This window comes from Oryza brachyantha, chromosome 4 (genome assembly GCF_000231095.2).
Source record: "Oryza brachyantha chromosome 4, ObraRS2, whole genome shotgun sequence".
NCBI classification, from domain to species: domain Eukaryota; kingdom Viridiplantae; phylum Streptophyta; class Magnoliopsida; order Poales; family Poaceae; genus Oryza; species Oryza brachyantha.
Window position 1 is genome coordinate 12,747,758 of NC_023166.2, and position 25,550 is coordinate 12,773,307.

The following is a 25,550-nucleotide window of genomic DNA, read 5'->3' on the forward strand; positions in this document are numbered from 1 at the left end:
GCCGCAGAAGAGACGGAGGGCATGGCGATGATTAAGGGATTATTTAGATGGAGCTAAACTTTTTAGCTATATGTCATATCGGATATTTGGACACTAATTTAAAGTATTAAACATAGACTAATAAAAAACTAATTTCATAAATAAGAGCTAATCCGCGAGACGAATTTTTTAAGCATAATTAATCTATAATTAGCAAATGTTTACTGTAGCATCACATAGGCTAATTATGAATTAATGAGGCTCATTAGATTCTTCTCACGAATTAGCCCAAGATTATAAATAGGTTTTATTAATAATCACACGTCTAATGGGACAAGGGGCACCACCTAAATGCTGCTAGCTGCTTGACGCGACAAGGAACAACGACGATACGAAGACGGATGACCAATCTGGGGATTGAACTGGATCGATTTGACTGCGCAGGAAGAAAAAAAGAAAACAGTGGCCGTCTCATGGAGATTAGATCGCTCCCGTGGGCGATTGTGGCGGAAGTGTGAGCGGCGATCGCTCTAATGTCATGTTTGACAGTAGAGGAGAGAATATGAGATAGAAAATACTGTGAATATCTGATGTATTATTAAGTCTCGTGGGTTAGTATATATAGGAGTACACGCAGAGGAGATAATAAATGATTATAAAGGCCTGTTTAGTTTTGAAAATTTTGAGAGTGGTCATATCGATGCGTACGGTCACATATTTAAAGTATTAAACGTAGTCTAATTACAAAACAAATTTCGGATTCTGCCTCGAAACCGCAAGACGAATATTTTGAGTCTCACTAATCCATCATTAGTATATTTTGGTTACTATAGCACTTATGACTAATCATGTATTAATTAGGCTCAAAAGATTCGTCTCATGATTTTCCCCATAACTATCTAATTAGTTTTAGTTTTTACCTATATTTAATGCTCCATTTAAATGTCCAAATATTTGATATGATGTTTTTGAAAAGTTTTCAGAACTAAACAGGGCCTAAATATAAAAAAGTTTATACAAATTAATTATATTTTAATATGACTACCGTATCCGAAACAAAATCATGTTCTACCGTGACTCTAACTCCAGTATACTCTCACAAAAGGGCAGGGTCCGCCGCCGCCCCCCTCACCCCTAAACTCCCACACCGTAAAGGCAGGCTTCACTCTCGCGCCTGCTTTTTCCCCCATCGCCTCTCCTCCGGCGCCGATCCCCGCTTCGCGCCTCCCTCCCGCCATGGATCCGGCGCCGCAGTCCCACCCCATCCTCTCCTACGTCCTCTCCCGCCTCCCCACCCTCGCCAAGACGCGGCCGGCCGGCGGCGGCGACTTCGACATCGAGCAGCCGCCCGTCCACACGCCGTCCCCGCGGACGCCCTCCACCGCCGGCGAGTTCGAGCTCGTCGAGCGCATGCCCGGGCTGCGCCACCCCTCCGTGCTCCGGGCCATGACCCGCGCCGTCGCCGACGTCTCGGCCGCACGCTCCGCGCTCCAGGTCCTCGGCCCGCGCCCCGACCACGAGCTCGTCGACTCCTCCCGCGCGATCGTCGCCGCAGCCGAGGCCGGGGCCGGCTCGCGGGTCCCCGAGGGGGACCTCGAGGCCTGCCGCGCCGTGGTGCGGCTCGAGGAGACCCACGACGCGTACGAGGCGCTGCTGCAGGAGGCGGAGGGCAGGCTCGAGGCCGTGTACCGGTCGGCGATGCAGGGGAAGGACCTGGAGGAGTCCGACGGCAAGGACGAATCCGGCGCTGAGGCCGGGGATGCGACGGTGCAGGAGGAAGTAATCGCGGTCCTGAAGCAGGCTGAGGAGGGCAAGTCGGTGGAGAGCGTGCGCCTCGTTGACCGGCAGCTTCGTCACCTGCCCGAGGCCTTCGGGAGGATCCAGGGGCTCCGCGTGCTCGATGTTTCGCGCAATCAGCTCGAGGTGAGAAACCTGTAATCTCTGTATGCTAAGATCTGATTGTCTAGACCCCTGCAGTACCGTAAGCCGCAAAATTCTTATACTAGAACCTGTGGATGCGACTTTTTTGCCGTGCTGTGAAATTGTGAATGTTTGCACTGAATCGTGTGCTGGAAATATGTAGAGTGATATGCAAATGTGTAGATGAGGCATATAAAATGCGGTTCTTCTGGGTGTTGCTCACATTCAGTACCATTGAGACCTGTGAATGGGTGGATTTTACTGTATGCTGAAAATAGTTTGGACACTGAATTTTTAGTAAAGATTCTGATTTTTGTGTATTATGGTATGGTCAAGTACTTTTATTTTAGAGTCCTCAACACATATAAACTATTTTCTCTATGTATTTCCTAGGGGAATTTATTTTTATGATCTATGTAGGAATGTTGAAAATACTATTTCTTAGTGTGTAAATAGTGAAGCACTGTTTTTTTTTTTACCTTTTATGTTTGACTTCTAAATTAGGCTATGGGTGGATGGGTGCTAAGTTGGAATATTATGATCTGCTAGTCTTGTTTTAGAGTGCTGTGAGATTTCTACAGCCTGAAATCAGAATAACTGGCTATATAGTAGTGTTACAAAACAAATGTAGAACTGGTAGGAGCCTGATGTGTATGTAGCTTCCTGATTAGTGATTAGATTGACATGAGTGGATTCACTTTCCACTATCATCCTGCTTTTCATGGTTTGTTTGGATCATTGGTAAATCATATATTAGAGTAGGAGATACTTGCTTTATTTTGAATTTTGGCCACTTGCTCTATTTCTGCGCTTATATTTGATGTTTAGAAATTTCATAGTATTTTGGAGATATTGGCACTTACTTATTTAAGTTTAAAAATAGGTAAAGAAATATCTAATCACATACTAGCTATAATTATTTTTTTTTCATAACCCTTCTGTACTCAAGTGGTTTGCCTGGTTGTATTTCCTTAGCAAAATACTGTACATATTTTGTTAAGTATCATATTGTTGTGTCCATTCGTTCATCAATGAATCAATGTGATTGTAGGTTATTCCAGATGCTATAGGAGGACTTGATCATCTTGAAGAACTTCGTCTTGCTTCCAATGCCTTGATTTCTCTTCCTGATTCCATTGGACTGCTATCCAATTTGAAGATTCTGAATGTAGCAAGCAACAGGTTAAGGTCATTGCCAGATAGCATCTCAAAGTGCAGGTACATAACCTTCCTTGGCTTTACTTTTGGGCTCAGTAAGTGTTATTGTTCAAGAGACTGATCAGTGCAACTCCAGGTCGTTAATTGAGCTTGACGCGAGCTACAACGGGCTTGCTTATCTGCCAACCAACATTGGGTATGAGCTAGTAAATATGCGACAACTCTGGGTCCATATGAACAAGTTGCGGTCACTTCCATCATCTATCTGTGAGATGAGATCATTGTACCTACTGGATGCACATTTCAATGAACTATGTGGTCTGCCATCTGCCATAGGGAAACTTTTAAGTCTTGAAATTATGAACCTAGGCAGCAACTTTAGTGATCTAAAGGATCTCCCTGCATCCTTTGGTGACCTGCTGAATCTGCGTGAACTTGACCTTAGCAACAACCAGATCCATGCTCTTCCAGACAGTTTTGGTCGGTTGGATAAGCTAGAGAAGCTTAATCTAGAACAAAATCCTCTTACTATGCCTCCAATGGACATTGTGAACAAAGGCGTGGATGCGGTGAAAGAATACATGTTAAAGAGGTGGCTTGACATCTTGCTCGAGGAAGAACGGAAGAGCATTGCAATAGCTGAGAGCCCTCAAGCGCCAACCACTCCTTCGGCTTGGCTAGCACGCAGTGTCTCCTGGGTCTCTGATGTTTCCGGAAGCCTTGTGGGGTACCTCAGTGGTGAGAACAAAACAGAGAAAGATGCCTACCTCGATCAACAGTATTGAAAACTCACTCGCATGTTGTTTGAGCATCGTGTACATACTATAAGATTACAATCTGGGAAATCATTTTGTGTTCCTTGTGAGTCAAGCCATACACCTGTGCTTGCTCTGCATCCCCAAAGCGCTGTTTTGGGGTTTATTTTTCCCATTTTAACTTCTCTAAGCCTTTGTCATAGGCCCAAACTTTTGTTTCGACCTGTTCACCGGTTATATTCCATTGGTTTCAGTTTCTGCTGGAACTGGGATTATTTCAATCTGTTTGCCAGTTAATTTTGTATATGCTACCCTCTCTATACCCTATGTTCTAAAATGCAATAATTTCCGGTTTCTGGTGTTCAAATTTTGCTTCTTATATTTTGGGACAATATCAGTTTGCACTGGTGTTCAAATTTTGCTTCTTATATTTTGGGACAATGAACCGGAAGCATCAGTTTGCATCGGCATGTGTTTCTATTCTTGCGTTTCGTGTTGTCTGTATTCTTGCGTTTCGTGTTGTCTGTGTTAGTGTTTTTATTTTTGCGTTTCGTGTCTGTGTTAGTAGTATGTAGGTGATGATTGTTCGACTTTTTTAATCTAATAGTAATTTGCAACGAAAAACTAATTTATGAATAAAAATTTATATACGTATTACTAGCTATCTAAAGTCAATGCTAAAAAAAATTTAGTGAAAAAACTTCAAATTCAATTTTAAGTTTAAAGTTGAAAATTTAAATTTTGAACTATAATCATAAGCATGCTTATACCTGTTAATGTATGCAATGTACACGATATGAGAAGCATCACTCGATCGGTAGGTCATTCTCAGTAGTCTGTACTTACCATGTGTAGGTATTGCATGCTGCTACATTGAAGTATTATTTACAATAAAGGTATTGCATGCTGCTACATTGAAGTATTATTTACAATAAATATTTGGTTTGTATCACCACTTGATAGTTCCCTAAATATTTGGTTTGCATCTCCAGTTGATACTTCACAACAAAGGGAATGAATTGAACCAGCAGCAGTCACATCCACGAGAATAGCACAAGCACCGAGACACCGACCAACCATAAGATTAGGAACACAATATCGACAGATTAAGTTAAAACACAACTTATAGTAATAGGTACGGTACTCATTTCGATCACAGAACAGTACGTCTCAAAAACACCACCACTAGCACTACACCAGACTAAGGTTTGCTGGCGAGTAGGGGTAGCACGGCAGTACGCGCTATGCGCGTCTGTTTTACTTAGCTATGTATGCTACTTTTATCTATATATCTTAGTAGGGCACGGCAAGGTGTTCAATATCTGAGCCACGAGGTCATCACTGGCCTTCCGGGACAACATATACACCGCCACATCCTTCCTCGCTGCCCATGGTGAGCGCCTTGTTTATCTCCGCTTCATCGGATGCCCTGACGAGGATACAAAGCAATGGTTTAGAGTAATTCTTGCAGCATGGAACACTGGAATGAGATATCCTACTTACCAGTTCATGCAGCTCCTCGTGGAGGACATCCCATTCGAGGATGCTGCACAGTTCATCAACGGACTGCTCCATGTTGTACTCGTTACGCCTTAGTATTTCCTTGTTCAGGTCAGCCTTCTTGAAGCCCATCTCCTCCAGCTCTCTCAGCATGTTGTCCTCCAAGCTAGTGATGACTGCACCAGGCGACGTATCGGTAGGCAGGCGAGTATTTGCACCAGTAGATACAGAGGGCATGCTAATAGCAATAGCAGGTGCAGTAGGCTCACTAATAGGAGCAACATCACCAGGCACAGGTGCAGCGGTAGTCACACTAACAGGAGCAGAAGCAGCTTCTGTTGCAGAAGAAGGAACACTAACAGGTTTTGGGAGAGGGATGACATCAGGTGCGGGCAGACCAGTAGGGATCGAAACATTATCAGCTCCAGCAGATGAAGTTGGAAGAGGAATGACTTCAGGTGCAGGCACACCAGTAGGAATTGAAGCCTTTTCAGCTCCAGCATATGAAGTTGGAAGGTCAGTGGCTGGAACTTGCACTGGTTCAAATGCTGTAGGTACAGAAGGCACAGCACTAGAAACATGCTCAGACTCTACCCGTTTAGTGGCTTCATGCAATAATGAACGTGCAAAATGATTAGCTGCGCTTCCAAAGTAATAACCCACGAGATCTGTGGGCTCAACATTCATATCGACAATGGTCTTCCATTCTGTGTTGCTTCCTTCTGGGGGCAGGTTCAAATTTACAGCAGCAGTCTGCTTGTTGCTACTGTTTGGAACAGGGTGCTCCACCTGCACAGAATTGGGCATCCAAATAATCAGATAACAAAGTGCCAAAGCCAATGAGGACAAAAAAGAAGATATGGTATGAACAAACCTGAATAATAACCCAGACTCGCTGACCAAACATCTGGCCAGCGGGCGATGCCAATCTCCAGTATGATATGTACCTACCAGGCTTTGTAGGTGTGACAAAATCAACGCCAACATCGATCTCTTGATCAATAGGAAAACCATCCACTGAAATCTGCACAAAATATCAAATCATAGCAAGAATTTAGTGCAATACTGTCCTACACTCTGGAACATGCATTGGTAGATAAACTAACTAAATACACAAAGTTAGTGTGTACCCCTAATTTAACTGAACTGTGGCGTGCAAATTGATCTCCGCCAACCCAGATAAGACATGTCCCATATGGCCACATAGAAGATCCATTGTTATGCATGCGCCAAATCTTCATAAATGGGGTTGATGGTGCCATTTCCGTTCCATCAGGGACAGTAACATCCTTAATGAAGCGGCAATCATGTCGCTGTTGAAGATGTGGAAGGAGCATCTGGTTCTGAAAACGCCAGATGAAAGTCAGTTGACACTGTTCTAGTACTGTTTCACGAGAACTATATAATTATGAATTTGAAAAGAGTTGATACCATCACCTGATTGATGTCTCTAAATCTTCTGCTTTCTAAAGATGGTTTGTCTATTCGGGTATATTCATTCACATTGCCCATTCGAGAAAAACACACGTTGCACAAATCGTAATCATCTTTACTGCAAGCAAATAACAATAAATCATGTTAGAATAATGACATTTTTTTTCTTCTATTCCAATTCAACCTTCAATGAAGAGCTTGAACAACTATTTAACTCAAAACCTCACATATTTGACTTGTAGCGAGGACCAGCAATAGGTGTCACCCCACAGACATCGCATTGTATCCATCTATGCAGTGTGTGCTGTGCCATGCTCTTATCCTTATCAATGAGATCCCTGCATGGATTCCTAATAGAGCTGGTGCCTTCAGAATAAAATCCACAAGGACAGACTGATGAGAGATTATCTGGTTTAGGTATGCCACTTTTAAAGGCGCATGAAGGACAACAACAAGCTCTGGGGGACTGAACTGGGCAACGGGAAAGCAGTGGTGGAGGAGGAAGGTATGGCAAGTTCAAATCACCAGTAATCTTACTATTAGGACCAAATGGATCATCTCTTAACCCCTCAGGTAAATTTGAAGCACAAGCAGAATGAGCAGTAGGTGCAATATGACCAATGGTAGCAACATGTGGTACAGCTTGAGCTTTGATGTCATCAACTTTCGTCCAGCCTGAAAAGGAATCCACAAAAGAAGGGTATCCTGGTTCAGCTTGAGTTTTGATGTCGTCAATAAGCACACCCTTAAGACCAAGTGATTTAGTTGATCCAGAGTTCTGCATATCCAGTGGTTTTGAAGCTGAAATGGCCATAAGCCCAGAGTTTCCCATGGTTTGTTCCCTACCACTAGAGGAGCTAGATGAATTATCAGCTTTGGGACTGGAAGATTTGCCACTGGAAGGCTGCATGTTGCTCTTTGGTGCAATCAGTTTAGCAAGCCGGTCCAGCAAATCAGCCAATGATGGTGCTGATGAGGCAGCTTTAGAACGCAGGTCATGAGATAGTTTTGCAAGGACAATGGGGACTTGTTCTGGTACAAATTTTAAAGCTTCATCAATAGCTGTTTTCGCATGACCCAATTGATCTTCCAGAGCAGTGGACAGTTGAGATATGGAATCCAATACCTGTTGTTTTGTCTGAGGTAACCCAGCACTGCTGCTCTTCAACTCGACATTAATCCTAAGAGGATTTAGTTTCTGACTAATGACAGCATCACATAAATCACTATCATCCTCCAACATGACAATATCCCCATCCTCATCAGTATAGGTGAGTGCAAACTCAGTATCAGGACTGAACTTAAAATCACTTGCAATTTTTGAGCGAAGGGCAGCCAGATTATGATCAAAGTGTGGACCATTCACACAAGCATTGAAACGCTTAAGAGTGCCACCAAATTTTACCTGAGACATCAAACAAATTAGAATAGAAATCGATAAGAATAACGATCTAGCGGGCAGTTTGTCAACAGTAAGTGATTTGCTTTGCAGGCAGTTTGTTAACATCGCAAAGCTGGATGCTTACGCAAATGATAACTCAATTCTGTTCTTATCTTCACATCTGATCAATATTGATTAGATTAACAGTAATGTCAAAGCACAATTTACAGAACCAAATCTCACCACCTGATGCTACCTAAGAAGCCAAAGTGACATGGCATTAATCAATTAAGGATGACTACAAAGTACTACTACAAGTTAAGTCGTTGCAGATCAAAAAAAGTGTGTTGTGTTTCATACTAACATTATATATAATCATAGCATCATAGCATGCAAACATGAATACGTTAACATAGCAATAAATTTGCGTACATTGAATAACATGACATGTACTCGGTATCTAATTAAGTAGTAAAAAAAACGCAGCACAACAATCTTGATTTCGAACAAAACGCCCTCAATCAATATGAACAGTCAACATAATCGTCCACTGTAATGACCCACACTCCTTCACCATCCAAACAACAAAAGAACAATATAATCCTGGGCGCTCACAGATATGGAGAATTCATCTTCCCACGGATGCACCCACTGAGATGCAAAATCTATTCTATCAAATCCAGAAGGGACGCAAAAACCATCCGATTAGTAAGTAGACTAAGCCGTCAGTTCCAACGAGGGAGACAAATACACATCGCAGTGCACAGAACCATCTATACCATGTAACTGGAATAGAGGAATACAGTGAAAAAAAATGAAGAACAACGCTGTCACCGATCACCAATCACATCGGTCCACAACCCATCACGGACAAAACCACTCCCCACCTCCCGGCGGCAAAACCCTACGCGGGCCAAACCAAAACCGCGGCATGAGCAACCCCCACCCCCCATTCCTCCCCTCTCCCCGATCAAACCATCGCAGCACAGGAACACCATAAGACCGATCAGCCACAGAAACCTCACCTTCACGACGAGATCCCACCCAGCTTCGGGCTGCTCCGCCGGCGGCGCGTCCCGGCGAGGCATCCCGACCGAATGACCCCGCGGCGGGGACCGACCGCCCTGGACACTGCTGCCCCGCCCCGGCGGCGGAGCGACCAGATACCGAGGACGAACAGGTCGTGGCGAGAGGGAGGAGGAGGAGGAGTCCATCGCGGCCGGCGATGGTGACGAGCCTCCCTTCTAACGATTTCCGTTTCCTTCCACGGGAAGGGATCGGGTTAGACCTGCGTAATTACAGCTGCGTCATCGCCTCCGTTTGAGCCCACACGTCAGAGAGCAGAGTTTGCTTGCGTGGCAGCGTGAGAAGCGGGAACGGTGCCACGGTGGGAGGAGAGAGAGCCAGAGAGGGGACGGGACGGGTCAGTTGGCTGATTCTTTCTGCGCCGGAGAACAGAAGGATCGCTGGTAGCCTGCTAGACGTCTATGGTCGTTGTTTTGAGGAGATTGGTTGCTTGGTGCCCTCAAAATCATAGACATCAATCTCATGCGTCTATTATTTTTTGTGTGCCTGTGATTGGATGCACATTTCTGAGGTAGAGCTCTTACAGGGCACCAGCCAAACATGCCTGAATTCATTGCTTGCAGCTCCCCTTATAAGGTGGTGTTTAGTTGTCAAATTTTTTTTGGCAAAAACATCACATCGAACGTTTGATCGGATGTTGGAAGGGATTTTCGAACACGAATGAAAAAATGAATTTCACGGCTAGCCTAGAAACCACGAGACAAATCTTTTGAGCCTAATTAATCTGTCATTAGCACATGTTGGTTACTGTAGCACTTATAGCTAATCATGGACTAATTAGGCTCAAAAGATTCGTTTCAAGATTTCTTCTATAACTGTGCTATTAGTTTTTTAGTTCATCTATGTTTAATGTTTTATTTAGATGTCCAAAAATTTGATGTGATGTTTTTGAAAAAAAAAATAGGAACTAAACAAGACATAATTCAAGCTCTGCAAGCAAAGCTTAAATTTTGTTTATAACCGTAGAATCTAGAAAATATAAAGTTAGTGTTAAAAATCTAGTTTTTCTATATCCTAAGAGCTAACTTATCACCTATATCTTCTCAAAATCTTAAGCATGGGGCTATGTTTTTATTTGAGATTTTTTTTAGCAAATACAGTTTCTCACTAAATTTCTAGTTGTCAAGATCCTTTAATGCCTTAACAATGCTCATATTGTAATAATAGAAGTTTGAAATGAAAGTTTTTCTTTAGATTTTCGTTGGTTACTTCTCAAAATCGTAAACGCTATGAAAGAGTGCAAGTAATCCATCTTTTCGTTTTTATTTTTCATCCTTGAATGATATTTTGGCAATTTGGTTGTTAATAATATTAAAATGTTTTAGGTTATAATAAATAAAAGTTTGATATTTACGTCTATTATATAATTCACTTCGATAATATGGTATTCATTTGATTATTTACAAAATATTTGCAAAAAGAACCGAATGATCCAAGTTTAAATATGAATTGTGCTTGGTGAAAAATATAAAACAACAGGAGGACTAACTTCTTCACGAGCAGTAAACTCAAAGGCACGACCACGACCACGACCTACCAATCTCTATATGTACAATGTACTCCCTGCGTCTTATAGGTATTTTTTTATATTTACATTCTGTAAAACGGTACGAGCATTTGTATATCGATTCCTATTATTATTGTTACATCATTGTTCTATACCGAGAAATGAAATTAAGCCATTCAAGATTTAAAAAATTGACAACTGAAATGACTAAGGCCCCTATTATTTCTTTTCACAATTATTTATAAACAAAAATTTAATTTTGTAGTTGATTTTATGATTTTTTTTGTTATAATTTATTTTACAACATCTTTTTTAAATCATTATGAAAATTGCATAAAAGTTTACTCATAATTTTTTCCTTCCAAAAAGTGAAGAAACGATGAAAGTCTAAAAGGTGGTTTTAAAACTAACATCAATATTTAATAAATAATATAGAAATGTCTTTAAAACTAACATCAATGGATAAAGTACATGTCATAGATGTTGTGTTTGTCAACCAAATGGTGTGAAAATTATTAGATGAGAGAGAAATCGCATTATCTGCTCTATATCGCATTGACCCTTACGGATATATTAATTTGGAGTAGAAAATAAATATTCTATCGTATCTCTTTAGGATTTTATTTTTTTATCTATAGGGTTTGTATTGGAGTCTATTATCTCTGCCTATGCTTAAAGCTAACATGGTCTGATTCTTTCCAATCTCTTGAGTGCACATAATAACCGTTTTGGTTTATCAGATTAGAACACCTGCAAACTTTCTTTTAAAAAAGAAAAAGAAAAACTACATTTGCAACCTAACACGTACAAGACTATAGATACTTCTCCGGGGCCTACACAAAACACTCCATTGAGCAGAAAAAATGCAACAGGTGGTGGTGGTTGCAACTTGCAAGGAAAAACAAAGGAGTGGACTTGTGGCCTGTGGGGGGCCAATACCCAAAAATACCTGTATGGTTCTAGGAACTAGAATGTCTCGTTCAGAATTGTGCATTGCAGTTCTCAAAAAAAAAAGGAAAAAGAATAGTGCATTGCTTGAGTATTTGGGCACTATGAACCCAACAGCATCACGATTCACCGGCCAGAATCACTTGTCCTAGGGTAGGGTACTCCAGCACTCATGGCAATCAGATTCCGAGTATTCTAATGTCCATATACATAGGGGAAAGTTTCAGGAAAAAAATATTCATTAGCATGGCCCGTGGCAACAAGAAAAAAAACAAAAAAAGAGGAGCGTTCTGTGGGGTCAGTGCAAAATGGAAGTATATGGTCACCATGTAAAAACAAAGAAGAACATAACAGAGTGCTTGGAACTTAATTAATAAGTAGAAGAACTTTTGGAATTCGATGATGAATGTACCTGAACAGAAGGGAGTATTCAAACATTTCCTCCATTTTCTGGACCACAAATGATTTCCTTATTGCTTTGTTTACAAAGAAGCACTGCAGCAAAGGCTCCCCAAATTTATTAAACCGCACTCAGTTTCACTGCACCCTGACAAATGCCGGCATGCCGCAATTAGTTTGGCTGGATTGCGTAACTGTCAAAGTCAGTGGGCTACAACCATTTTCTGAATTTGTTATGCACGCTCATCCAAATAAAGAGATTGATAAAGAAAAAGCAACCATTTCCTGATTTCATCCCTGATATAAAACATCTTCTTGCAGCTTGGTTTATCAAGCCCATTCCCCAGTAATACTCCAAAGAACGCCTACTTCACATTTCACAAGCTGAAATGCTGAATCGAGTAGGACTGAAAATCCTACCCGGTGGCAGGTAAAATCATGCCGACAAATGCAAACAAAAGAGACGTGAACTGAACTACCGAGGTATTATTTCAGCGGTCCCGCTATACGTATGATCTAATTGTATTACCTACGTATAACTAAAATCCTAAATACTATAACTATTGATTATGCAAATCTGTAAATGGGATCAAATGAGTAGCACTGTAGGGATGGTTCAGTCGTACTCGTACATAAATTACTCATAGCAATTTCCTTGTTCCAGGGCAGAAACACATTCGCTGAAATTTGCAGTTTGCAGCGTGGCCGGCCAACGGCGGCAGAGGCCGGAGTGCTCTTCTCACCTCTCACCTGTCATCCCTGAAATCTGTCCTGGTCCCCGCCACCACGCCGTCTCCGATCAAGATTCTTCCATTGCTGCTGCTGCCATCAAATCCTTGGACATTTCCAGTTGCAAATTTAGACTCTTCCCCCGCGATTCCCAGCAGTCCCATCCTTCCCCTCCCAACCCTGTCCCATCCCACTATCTCCCTCGTCACCACTGTGATATAGCCACCGAGGAGGAGGCAAGAATCGTCATGTCGAGCTCCAGCTCCCCACATCGTTAGGCGAGGGTGGACTGGTTATCGTCGTCCTCCCCGACGACGACGACGACGGCGGCGAGAGATCGCCGGAGCATTGGTGCCGGAGATGAAGCTCATGACGCTCGGCTCCAGGCCTGACACCTTCTTCTCGGCAGGGCCCGCCAGGTGGTTGTTCGTCGCTGTCGTGAATCGATGTGGGCGTTTTGTGTGATCGGCGCCGGTGCTGATGATTGCAGGTCCGTCTCCACGGAGGTGGCTACTGACATGCAAATTCTGGTGGATGGCTGCCTGTTTCGTCTCCACAAGGTAGCTGCGAGATTTTCTTGTGGTTTGCGTCGATCAAGAACTGTTCTTCTTTTTTTGTTAGTTTGTTTGTTTGCTTCTTGGATGCATTTGATTGTTGTTGATTTTTGTTTTCTGGGATCCTTGGATGCAACAGTTTCCTCTGCTCTCCAAGTGCATGTGGCTGCAAGCGCTATGCGTGGAGTCCGGCCACGGCGGCGGCGCCGTCGAGCTGCCGGCTTTTCCGGGAGGCGCGGAGGCGTTCGAGGCATGCGCCAAGTTCTGCTACGGCATCGCCGTCACGATCGGGCCGCACAACGTCGTCGCCGTCCGGTGCGCCGCGGCGCGCCTCGGCATGACGGAGGCCGCCGACCGCGGCAACCTCGCCGCGAAGCTTGACGCCTTCGTGTCGTCGTGCCTCCTCCGCCGCTGGAAGGACGCGCTCACCGTCCTCCACTCCACCCGCCGGTACGTGGCGCTCTGCGAGGAGCTCGGCTTCACGTCGCGCTGCGTCGACGCCGTCGCGTCCCTCATCGCGGACCCCGACGGCAATGCCTCCGGCGCCGTTCCGGCCAGCTCGTCGTCGCCGTGGTGGGCGCGCGATATCTCCGAGCTCGGGATTGACCTCTACTGGCGCGTCATGGTGGTCGTCAGGGCGGCCGGCACCGTTCACGGGAAAACCATGGGCGACGCGCTCAAAACCTACGCGCGCCGGTGGCTGCCGATCGCCGCCAAGAACCACTACGCGGCGGAGCGAACCGACGGCAGCGTGGCCAATGCCGAGCGGGCCGCCAAGATCCACCGCCTCCTCATCGAGAAGATAGTGAGCTTGCTCCCGGAGGGGAGGGGCGCCGTCTCCTGCGGCTTCTTGCTGCAGCTTCTCAAGGCGGCGAACATCCTAGGCGCCTCCCCCGCGTCCAAGGCAGAGCTCACAAGGAGAGTGGCGTCGCAGCTGGAAGACGCCAACGTGAGCGACCTCCTGATACCGGCGGCGGCGCCGTGCGCGAGCGGGACACTGTACGACGTGGAATCCGTGGTGGCTATACTCGAGGAATTCGCGTTGCGTCAAGCGGCAGCGGCGGCGGCGGCGGGGAGCCCGGACGGTAGCCCGGCGCTGGCGAACAGGCACCGGCGGTCGAGGTCAGCAGAGAGCGCCGTCGAGTTCGAGGGCGCGCGTCGGTCGACGTCCATGGCGGCGGTGTCGCACGGCGCGATGGTCCGGGTCGGGAGGCTGGTGGACGGGTTCTTGGCGGTGCTGGCTAAGGACGCCCGCACGCCGCTGGACAAGATGGTCGCCGTCGCGGAGGCCGTGCCGGACTATGCGCGGCCGGAACACGACGACCTTTACCGAGCCATCGACACATATCTCAGGGTGTGTGCGCGCCAACCGTATCCTTGATCACGCCGACATTACCATGGCTAATCTCTTGAGATCTCTCATCTCACCGTGCCTTAGTCTGTGCCACGTACGTGTAGATGCACCCGGAGATGGACAAGAGCTCGAGGAAGAAGCTGTGCAGGGTGCTCAACTGCAGGAAGCTCTCGGAGAAGTCGTCCATGCACGCGGCGCAGAACGAGCTGCTGCCCCTTCGCGTCGTCGTGCAGGTGCTCTTCTTCGAGAACGCGCGCGCCGCCGGACTGTCCGGGCACGGCAACCGCGTCGCCGCAGGCCTTACCGGCGACGGCGGCGAAGCCAGGGCGCTGCTTGGCAGACCAAGAACGGCGGAGGAGAACGGCAAGGACGAGCGGAGTCCCCGTGGACTCGCCGGCGGCGGGGCCGGGGCCGGGCGCGTGCCGGCGGACGACGACTGGACCGTGGAGGGGCTGAGACGCGCCGCGTCGAGGGTCGCGACGCTGAAGATGAGGCTGGAGGAGGACGACGACGAGGACGACGCCGGCGCCGGCGACGAGGCGTTCGTGCACAGGGCCCCGGCTGGGGTGGCACGGAGCGCGTCGTCGCGTTTCACGGCGGCGGGGAAGCCCAAGCGGATGCTGAGTAGGCTATGGCCGAGGAGCAGAACGTTCACCTAGCGGGAAATTGTGAGCTGTGCGCGACACGTGGCGCGGCAAAGGCTAGCCTGATCCGTCAATAGTACCAGTGTACAAATACGCTTGAATTTGTAAGTAAATTTGCTCCCTCAAGATTTGATTTTGTTCCAAACCTGTCAGAGAATGCCACTCTATGTCGCATAGAAAAAATGAATTTGGTTTTTATTCTGTAAACTGTGAGATACAGTAATCAAATTAGTAATTCTGCTGACTAATCGAGCACATAGACAGTCCCCACGGAGCACAATGGCCAACTATCACCAAATAATTGAGCTCGCCTTAATTCCTCACGACTATCATTGCCCATGAACTCTATCCCACTTTATGTGTTGGTAAATGATTGTCAGCATTGATTATACATGGGAAATAATCAAATAAAAGAATATTATATTAAATGAAAACCATACTATGTGCTAATACCATCGTTTGAGAGGAAACAAAATGCGTAGGCCCGGCAAAATTGAGAGCAAAAAACAAATGCTTATTACTACTGTACTGGCGACTGATATCCACCAACAGCTTTCTTGTCATCATCCACACGGTGGCACGCGCGAACCCGTGCGTGTCACGATCTCAGCCTGAAACATGAGCATATTTTCCTCTATTTTCAACATGTGCAACGTTTTCATGTGGCTGATCGAAATGGTCCTAGGGACGTAGGCCCCAGCCGTAATCTATCGTCCAAGGATTAGTCATGTTTCGGGACAGGATCACAGGACAAATAGGACATGGGTGCACGGTCGGCCAGTCGCTGCCTCGGTCAGTGCGAGAGCGAAGGGCAGGTCCACCTCTTCTGTTAGTACTCAGAAAATTGGTGATCCAAAGGCCGAAACAGATATTGATAAGATTCAAGGATCGCAAGGTATGCAGTTGCAGTGTTTTGTTTACCATGGATGGAGCCAAAATCATGACGGTAGCGCGATTATCAGCGGTAATCGCGTAAAAACCATGCAAAATCGTTACCGTTTTAAAAGGGATACCGTGCGATTTGGCAGTAATTTCTGTGGAGGAGAACTGGGAAGGGATTATGTAATCCTTGACGACAGACAGCCAGACAGGTCGTGGTCGGAGGATGGGCTCACGATCACTGGCCAGGCCACAGGAAGCGCACGACCTCGGCGTAGCAGGCGAGGACGGCGGCCGGCGCGCTCTCGGCCGCCCAGCACGCCATGCTCACCGGCAGCGCCATCGCGAACGGTCACAGCAGCAGCCGCGCCCGCGCCCGCGCCCACGGCGCGACGGCGTCGCCAGGGCCCGCCCTTCTCATCCGGGAGCGCGCACAGCGCGAGCAGCGACGTGAAGACGCAGAAGCTGACGGCCTGCGACGCGAGGACGGCGAGGAGGACGTACTCCTCCCGCGCCGCGAGCTGCGCGGCGAAGGCGGCGCCCGCCGCGAGGACGACCATAGCAAGCGCCCGCGTCGCCGTGGGCGAGGCGGAGGTGGTGCTGCCGCCGCAGGAGCACGCCGCCTTGCAGTCGCCGTCGAAGCCGGATGTCTTCTCCTCGTCCGCGGACAGCAACGGCTGCTGCTTCTCCACGTCGGCGACCGTCCCTGACTCTGATTTTGCTTCCATTACGCGCAAATGGATGCTACCTTAGCTGCACTGACAAATCCGTGCAAAATTGCAATTACATCGCTGGCTATATAATCTCAAGTAGTAGTAAAACGCAGCAAATGCATAAGCAGATAACCTCACAGCGTCAGAACCAAGAAAGCCACATAAAAATAAGCCGAAGCATGATCGACTAGCGAGATTTCCAAAGACTGCAAGAGCGAACATAAATCTGAGTATCTAAGGCAGGAGCTGGAAATTCATTAAAGAGGAAATGACGTCATAATTAGTACCAAGTGTGGCTCCAAACAGATGACCAACTATGCAAATTAACGAGACAACGAGTAACGCCAATCCTCGTCGTTTACATGTAGCTATCGGTACAGTTTAAATGGGCAAAAGAATACCAGCAATCAGCAGCCTTAGAAGGAAAAGGACAAACAAGATAAATGATTAAACCTGCCGCGCTCTGGTTCACCGTGACATTGTTATCAACTGCTGGAGTGAATCAGTGATGACATGCAACATGGTACATAAATCATACGACAACATAGACTATGACAATGAGACATCAAAATCGACAATGATGAAAGCACCTCAGGAAGTAAGTAAGCACGTACCAACAAACTCTAAAAAGATCTTTAGTGCTACCTCTTCAGATGATATTTGCACTAGTAATGAGAACCAGGACCACACAAAGTGCAGACACTTTGATGCTGTCAATGACAAGTAAGCTGGGCAGGCAATAAACTTTATCCAGTTTCCACTTTGTAGGGCAAGACAGATCATTAAGATGCGTAATGCTTAGCCATTAGTGACAAGTCACAAGCTGTCTAACCTTACTCATAAGATTAATACTACATCCATTCCACAATGCTAGACTTTTTTAGTATTGCCTAGATTCATACGGATACTAATGAATCTAGACACATATATTAACCATGTATATTAATCAATGAATAAATCTAGTCAGGATCAAAAAGTCTTACAATATGAAACGAATGTAGTAGAATATAGTATAACAATCAGACAATCATATAAATAGAGTGAGTTGTGATATGGCCAGGTCGAAACTGCTAAAGTTCTATATTGGAATGAATGTTGCTGGGAGTCTTCAGAACAGCATGCGTGCATGTGTTCCCTTCGTTGTCAAAACTAACAGCCTTACAGGCATATATCCACAGATCAACTTAGCAAAGATGAAACTACAGCTCGGGCAAGAAGAGCAACAGTGAGACGAAATTTGAGTGCCACCTGACCCTCTTTGCCAGCTGCACCAAGCTTCAAAATGATTATTTTGTAGTCCTATTAGGAAATGTCGGAGCAATGTAGTATGATATTACACACACGGCAAAAGGTTGAGCAAACCTCCAATCATTTGATTTCCCTTTTTTAGGGCATCAAGAATTTGAATTGATCTGCTCTATCTGTCCAGAATGCCTCTCTGCTTCATAAGAAGGCTCATGCTTTCGCAGCATTTTGAGCCAGTTGCTCGTCTTCAGTGGCACGCTCGTCTTCAGTGGTAAGCCCCTCAATCAGTGAGATGTATGTGCTGTCATCAGGGGTGATGCCATTCTGTACCATCTCTTTGACCAGATTCTCAGCATCGTCTCCCTGGCCGTTCTTACAGAGCCCTTCTATCAGGGCATTGTATGTCAAAATCGTTGGATTGAACCCCTTATTCATCATCTCGTCCCGAATCCTCAGAGCATCCTTGACATCACCCTTCATGCTGTAACCACTGATCAGTGTGTTATAACTGACAAGGTCTGGCTGGATTCCCCTCCTTTTCATCTCATCAATGAGCTTGTGTGCTTCATCAACACGCCCCAGTAAACACAGCCCCCTCATTAGTGTATTATAGGTCACATCATCAGGAGCAATCCTTTTCTTCTCCATATCAGCCATTATCTCAAATGCCCGATCAATGTTACCAGAAGCGGAGTGGCTATTGATCAGAGCATTGTACAAGACAAGGTCAGGCCTAATACCTCTCATTACAGCATCATCAAACAGCCTATCTGCCTCCTGAACTTGCCCCTTCTTGGACAAGGCATATATCAATGATGTATAGGTCACCACTGTTGCACGGACCCCTTTACTGAACATATTTTCAAACACCTCTAATGCTTTCTTCACATTGCCTTCTTTGCAGTGCCCATTGATCAATATATTGTACGTGAAGACATCTGGTGCAAGACCCTTTCCACCCATCTCCTCAACCAACTGATATGCCTCTTTTCCACGCCCATCCATGAACAAGGCGTGCACGAGTAAATTGTAGGTGGTGACTGTCATGGCTATCCCTCTCTCCACCATTTTATCAAGGTACAAAAGAGCAGTATCAAGGTTACCCTGGTCACAGTACCCACCAATCAATGCGTTGTACATCACAGCTTCCGGTTTCACTTCTCCCTTGGTCAGCATTTCGTCGAACACCTTGGCTGCCTCATCGACCCGGCCAACCTTACACCAGCCGGAGATCACCGTGCCGTAGGTGTACTGGTTGGGCGCGATACCTCCGCGTTCTCGCATCTCCCGCATAATATCCAGCGCCGCCTGGACGCGGCCCCGGGAGCAGAACCCGGCGATGACGGTGTTGTAGGTCACAGCGTTTGGGCGGGGCATCTGGCGGAGGAGTTGGAGCGCGCGGGCGGGCTTTCCAGCGGAGCAGAGGTGGCGGAGCATTATGTTGAAGGTGGTGGTGCAGAGCGGGAGGCGGAGGCGGAACATGTCGGCGAAGAGGGCGAAGGCCGGGGCGGAGGGGAGGGCGGAGAGGAGCGGGTGGAGCGAGGCGGTGGAGATCGGGAGGGAGAGGGACTTGATCCGCGCGTAGAGGCGGAGCGAGGTGGTGTGGGGGCGAGCGGCGGCGGAGGCCGCGAGCAGGAGGCTGGGCAGCGACGGCGCGTCCTCGAGGTGCGGGAGCACGGCGAGCGGAGAGAGCGCCTGGTCTGCGGACAGCGACGACTTGAGGAGCGCGAGCGCCGCCGCCGACGTTGGCGCGGCGCGGGCGGCCGCCGCGACGGCGAAGGCAGCGGGGGTGGCGGGCGGCGGCATGATGAAGAAGGATTCTCGCGAGGTTTCTACAGAGTGGAGAGGGCGATGGTATTGGTATTCAGGATTTTCTCCAAGATTGTCCGACAAACATAAAGGCGGGCCCACATTCAGCGGCACATTCGCACTGAAACGGAATAAGAAATTAGACCAAGTAGAAACAGTAAAACTAAACAAGAAACGTCCTGCAAAGACTTTGTTTTTTATATGTTACAACAACAAGACTGACATAAACATGGTTCAAGCGCTACAACACATAAACATGTTCTCCCAGAACATTTTTCAGGTTGAGGTTTTTTTTTGTTTCCCTTTTGGCAGGGAAGGGACTCTACTACTTACTGTTAATACGCAAATCCATATACAAAATTTTGGAGCTCATTGATCAGCTATGTTAAGGGTAAATCTAGGATTGGCCACTCCAAATTTCGCCATTCTTCCAAAGATTACGGAGACCATTCGTCAACCCCTGGAGTGGCAGCAAATCCTAAACTTTGAAGACGTCTTACGTTTGATCCCCATCCGCCCAGCTGAAGCTGTCCTGCGAGCTGAATTTACAGAAATCCTGTTGCAAGAAATTCAAGAAAGCCAAATCAGATTTCTTTACCGCAACAGATATTGCGAGGAAAGAAGTGCTCCTAAGCTACGATTGACAAGCACAGCATGGTACACTTACTGCCAAGTTGAAAAGATCTAGCTCAGGAAAAGGTTCTTCTTCAAGAGGGGGGACAGAGTCCCCCCGAAGCCCGTAGCGCTGCGGCGGAGATTCATCGAAGTCTTCGGCTGTTGATGTTCCAGTTCCAGAACATCCTCCAGGGTTTTCAGGTTCTACCTTAGCCCGGAGTGTGGATATGCTGGACTCCCCCTCCTGTGTAAATTTAGCAATGCAGCAGAGTGAAGGACTGCGAAGTAGTCCAAAAACGTGAATTTGTTTGCCTTATGTTCATGATCAATGAGGGGAAAATGGAAGGTTATGATAAAAAAAAAAGTACATACAGATAGACAGTATTTACCTGATTGTGCGAAATGGTGACATTCTGCTCGGTGTCACACGGGCTGTTCACTGGGTAGAGAGGCTGCGGAGGGTTCGTTATTGGTGTTATGGGATCACTTCTTACAGTCAATGCATCAGACGTTTCAGTAACAGAGTCCATTTCAGGCGTGCAAGTTTGCTTGGAGGATGATTGGAAGAAGACCTTGCAAACAACAAACTCTCCATTCTTCTCATCTTCTTCCACACCAAGATTATATTGATGCATCACCCAATTAGCTTGTTCTATCTTGTCTCTTTTAGAACCTTTGTATAGAACTAGTATTTTCTTCCACCCTTTTTTGACACCATTATGGTAAATCTCTTTGGATTTTCCTGTTTTGTGCCATCTTATGTTCTCATCGGAAGCACTGTGCTTGTGGTGGCTGATCTTTCTACGCTTGCGCTGACCAGAACCGTATGCATTTGATATTCTGTGGAAGAAATGACTGCTGCTGCCGTCCATCTTGATACCTGGCGAAATTACAGAGGAAGGCATGAGACATGAGCCAACTAATTAGCTCAAAAGGCCTGATAGCAACTTAAAATGCACTCCAGTACCAGGGAGATTTTCAGGATGTGTGTAGCAGATTCCTTCCACCTCTTCTAGAGTAGGGATGAAGTGATCAATAAGACCCTGAGGATTTCCCAGGTTAATTTTTTTTTCTAAGTGTCCAAGTAATTCAATATCAGATGGATCAAACTTAACACCATCAGGGAATTCTGGCCACTGTAAAGTAACCTGCAATGCGAGGTATTATTAAGTACCACCAAAAAAACATAAAAAACTTACTGATATTTCGTCACGCAAGCCACTAGTTTTGTAGTAATTGGCTATAGTTTTTGTTAAAGCAAAGACCAGGTTAATAATTATCAATTATCTAAAAAAGAGGTGTTCTCCGGTGCAATTATACTGGTGGTATAATTTAATCAACATTGTTGATTTATTTTTATCAGACATCTGTGATTAAATTATACTACCAACAATATTAGGTGTAGTAGAAATTTGAAGGGATAATATCGTTTTTTATTGTGATCTTTATTGAAAATCAAAATTATAAAATAGTACTAATCCATTAATTAACAAAGTATAAAAACCCTTTTAATTAATGGTTGAGATTAGTTCTACTGATAGTATAATCCTACCGGTAAAATGCACCGGAGAGAAACCATCTAAAAAAATATTGAGATTATGATACATGGAAGACATAATCATACGGATAGAGTGCGGCACGCGGGATAATCATGTTATCACCCCCAAACACTTCTTTTAAGTGTAGCAAGCCCCGGTCCAATGCAGTTTAGAAAGCCTTAGTAGCCGATCAGAAATATTACTCCTAATCTCTTATGGTAGAAAAGGTATGTACAGGTATCATGTTTTATAAGAATATGGGGCACTGCACTGAGGTAAGGTTGGCATCAGTAATAACTTACCAAGGATATAAGTACAGTAACGAGTAAAATGAAATTATTAGTTCCATCGCTTCCATGACATTAACGTGGCTACTGGCTAGTTGGTACGAAACTACCAACAACTAAAACGCAAATGAGGAAGAAAGAAAGTACTGTACTAGTATATTATCCGAGGTTCCCTCGGAAGTAATGTCGTATAGTATTGATTTCTATACACAAAAATTTAGTGGAAAAAGGTCATCGGAGTATCAGACAACTGAACAAAAAGCTAAATTGAGCAGTCATAAGTAGTGAAAAGTCTGCTTAACTTACATCACTATTATCGATGTGACATTTGCAATTTGGGCATTCCCTCCATGCTCCTGGAACCAAATCTCCAAGTTTACAACTTAACAGCTGAGTTGCATTTCGTATTTTTGTAGCAATTACCTTTCCACCGTCTATAATCCATGGCCTGCAGTAAAACAACAAAATTGAAACATGTTCATCTTATGGTAGCATCATTTGAAGCTATCGCCGTTCACCACTTTTAGGTTAATCAACCCAACATAGGAACTGTGCTAAGTTACATATATGGAAAGATACTACTTTTTACACACACATGGTGCTTAGTCTGAACTCTGAACTTCTAGTTGAAGTGATAAGCATTAATTGTTTTTAACAGAGTTAGCAACTAATCATGACCAAAACAGGGTTAACATAAATCATTAACAAACCGAACAACCGAACAGTTACTTGTTCCGAATATCTTACTGCGGTATGCATTTACTCGAATAAAATGGTATAATGAAAATGAACAGCTATACAATTCTGATATGCCTACTGGCCTACATGGTTCCAAATGTTAGGCAAATAGTGTTATTCTCGATGTCCAACTAACACTAACTAGTGTACTACTACTAGTAGACAAGTATACTTCTGTTTTCCCCATTGTTTTTCTTGTGCTGCTGTTAATGGAAGTTCAAAGATTGACATTAATTTCAACTCTGTTCTGATTTTCATTCACTCGTTCACTGCTTTCTAGCATATGCAGAGCTCATCCCTCTGTTTCGAGAAACTGAAGATAAATGGGGAGGGTGATCCATAGCAATGAATGGCAATTGATCTCAGCATTCATTCATTGGCTGAACTATCACATTCAGGCAATCTACTTTGGATCTGCTTACTTTCCTAAACCATTGCCACATTATGCCATTAGTCCATTATGATTAGCTACAAGTGTCCAAAAGAACATAGCAATTTACCAAATGCTCCACAGCTCAGTGGAGTAGCTCACTGCTCCAGTGCTCTACTACAAACGTACCAAAATATGGAAGCTAACCCCTTCACTTAGCAGCTGCAATACTGACCATTAGCAACAACAAGCCGGTAAACGGTAATCACGCCACTTAGCAGGTAGAATGCGGCAAAGTCACCCGGATAGGACGTTCAGACAGCGTAAGTCTTTGCCCAAGCACACATCCAGCAGGCCAGCGTAAAAGAAGATCTTGTGATTCATCCATTCTGAACGCCATTTCTGCACCACCACCGAGACCGGTGGCAAATCCAATCGACAATCAGACCACACGAACCCGAAAATTCTCATCTCTGTTTTGTGACCACCGCAGATCATCAACGGAGCCCAGTCCCCAGAGTGTAGGTAGCAAGGAGCAGCTGCGATCGGACGACGACGACGACACCGCATGACCCAGTCTCCGCAAAAGCAGAGCCTTCTCTGCGTGTTGCTTGGTTCCTTCCAGCGGAAGATTCCCCTCAAACCTCAACAGCCTTTAAAAAAAACTCACGCTGCAACTGCGAGGAACTCTGGAGGCAACATCCGAGACCGCTCCGGCCGCCGATCTCGCACATTCCGACCATGGCGCCATCACGGCACCAGTAACCAGCTCCATCTCCCCCTTTCCGCGCTAGAACCCCAAGCGCAACAGATCGATCCCCCCACCAAAACCTCCCCGCACACCAAAATCCGCCACCCTCCGATCAGACAAACACCACTGCATTAGGGTCAACCCGGGACGACGACGACCTGGGCTGGGGGGGAAGGGAAATCCCCAGATCGATCCGCGCATCAGACACGGAAGAAGAAAAAAAAAGGAGAGAAAAAAATACTGGCTGCACGAACAGAAAAGCATAGGAAGAAAACCAAAGGAAGTACCCCCGATTAAACAAGGCCAACAACCAAGAACCCGCAATCGATCGTCCCGGCAAAAACCGCACCCGACGCTTACCTCGCCATGGCCCCGGCGCGGAGAGGGGAGAGCAGCGCTGGGAAGGTGGAGCTGCACCCGTGCGAGCATCCGAGGGAAGGAGGGAGGGGGGCAGCGAGGCGAGGAGGAAGTGAGGTGAGGAGAGGGGGGGGGGGGGGGGGGGGGGGAGTGGTCGCCCCGCGGAAGGCGCAAGGTATATATAGGCGAGGGGGCTCGTCGCTGCGGGGACGCGTCCGTCTGAAAAGGGTTGGGGTTAGGGGGTTTATTTGCTTGGGGTTTGCCCGTGGCCACACGAAATCGAAACCTCCCCAAAGCAGAAGTGCCCCTGGTGAGCTTGGCGGGAAACCGCGCTCGGGTGGCCGCCGCATCGGTGAGGCTGGCCGGTGTCCATGGACAGTGCAGTGCTTACCATGGCGGCAGCTCATCCTGGTATAACTCTACTGTACTTTCAGCTGCCTACCACTACAAGAGTACACGTATCGTAGTCCTGAACAGGATTTTTGCAACCCTGGATTTACAAGGTTGGCAAAAGTGAACGGACACACACCACACGGCCACACTGGGACCTGTATCCCTCACATCGACACATGAATTATCAATTATGTACTGTACAGAGCACTCTGGTGCATATACGGGTGCAGGTGTTTCCCTCACACGCTCGTTTTGCACCGGACTCCCCTCATCCATTGGCGCGCACACACCTCCGCCGTGGGGCCAATCAGGGCGAGGACTCACGGGTGGGACCCACGCGCGTTGTACTTGTTTCTTGGGACGGCGCCACGTCGACGACCGGTGGCACTAGCGGCAGCTCTCCAATTTTCTTCCTCTCCAAGCCACGCACGCTGGTCCCACTGTCGGCCCCCCGGATGGCCGCAGCGCCCAGCGTGTCCCCGCAAAAACGGAAATGCACACTGCCAC

At 46.3% G+C, this 25,550-nt stretch overlaps 5 protein-coding genes across 5 annotated transcripts; 2 read left to right on the top strand and 3 right to left on the bottom strand.

Moving 5' to 3' along the window:
• Positions 1-1,124: 1,124 nt before the first annotated feature.
• Positions 1,125-4,167, top strand: LOC102707488 (plant intracellular Ras-group-related LRR protein 3). The gene is made up of 3 exons (XM_040523784.1): positions 1,125-1,902; positions 2,951-3,117; positions 3,194-4,167. Exons 1-3 carry the CDS (start codon positions 1,216-1,218, stop codon positions 3,840-3,842), a joined length of 1,503 nt encoding a protein of 500 aa, XP_040379718.1. The 5' UTR covers positions 1,125-1,215; the 3' UTR covers positions 3,843-4,167.
• Positions 4,168-4,896: 729 nt separating this feature from the next.
• LOC102723044 (protein JOKA2) lies at positions 4,897-9,381 on the bottom strand. Its single transcript, XM_006652349.3, has 7 exons — positions 9,153-9,381; positions 6,974-8,151; positions 6,750-6,864; positions 6,443-6,655; positions 6,187-6,336; positions 5,316-6,101; positions 4,897-5,241 (listed from the first exon to the last, which is right to left on the bottom strand). Exons 1-7 carry the CDS (start codon positions 9,339-9,341, stop codon positions 5,230-5,232), a joined length of 2,643 nt encoding a protein of 880 aa, XP_006652412.2. The 5' UTR covers positions 9,342-9,381; the 3' UTR covers positions 4,897-5,229.
• Positions 9,382-13,061: 3,680 nt separating this feature from the next.
• LOC102699496 (BTB/POZ domain-containing protein At1g67900-like) lies at positions 13,062-15,604 on the top strand. Its single transcript, XM_015836375.2, has 4 exons — positions 13,062-13,215; positions 13,287-13,356; positions 13,490-14,704; positions 14,809-15,604. The coding sequence occupies exons 1-4, from the start codon at positions 13,157-13,159 to the stop codon at positions 15,361-15,363; spliced, it is 1,899 nt and encodes a 632-aa protein (XP_015691861.2). The 5' UTR covers positions 13,062-13,156; the 3' UTR covers positions 15,364-15,604.
• A 2,273-nt stretch (positions 15,605-17,877) lies between these two features.
• On the bottom strand, positions 17,878-19,991 carry LOC102699773 (pentatricopeptide repeat-containing protein At2g15630, mitochondrial). Its single transcript, XM_006652351.3, has one exon. It carries the CDS (start codon positions 19,989-19,991, stop codon positions 18,396-18,398), a length of 1,596 nt encoding a protein of 531 aa, XP_006652414.2. The 3' UTR covers positions 17,878-18,395.
• A 143-nt stretch (positions 19,992-20,134) lies between these two features.
• LOC102707768 (SUPPRESSOR OF GAMMA RESPONSE 1-like) lies at positions 20,135-24,771 on the bottom strand. The gene is made up of 6 exons (XM_006653460.3): positions 24,654-24,771; positions 22,741-22,882; positions 21,577-21,757; positions 20,999-21,489; positions 20,662-20,853; positions 20,135-20,550 (listed from the first exon to the last, which is right to left on the bottom strand). Exons 1-6 carry the CDS (start codon positions 24,659-24,661, stop codon positions 20,491-20,493), a joined length of 1,074 nt encoding a protein of 357 aa, XP_006653523.1. The 5' UTR covers positions 24,662-24,771; the 3' UTR covers positions 20,135-20,490.
• Positions 24,772-25,550: the final 779 nt, after the last annotated feature.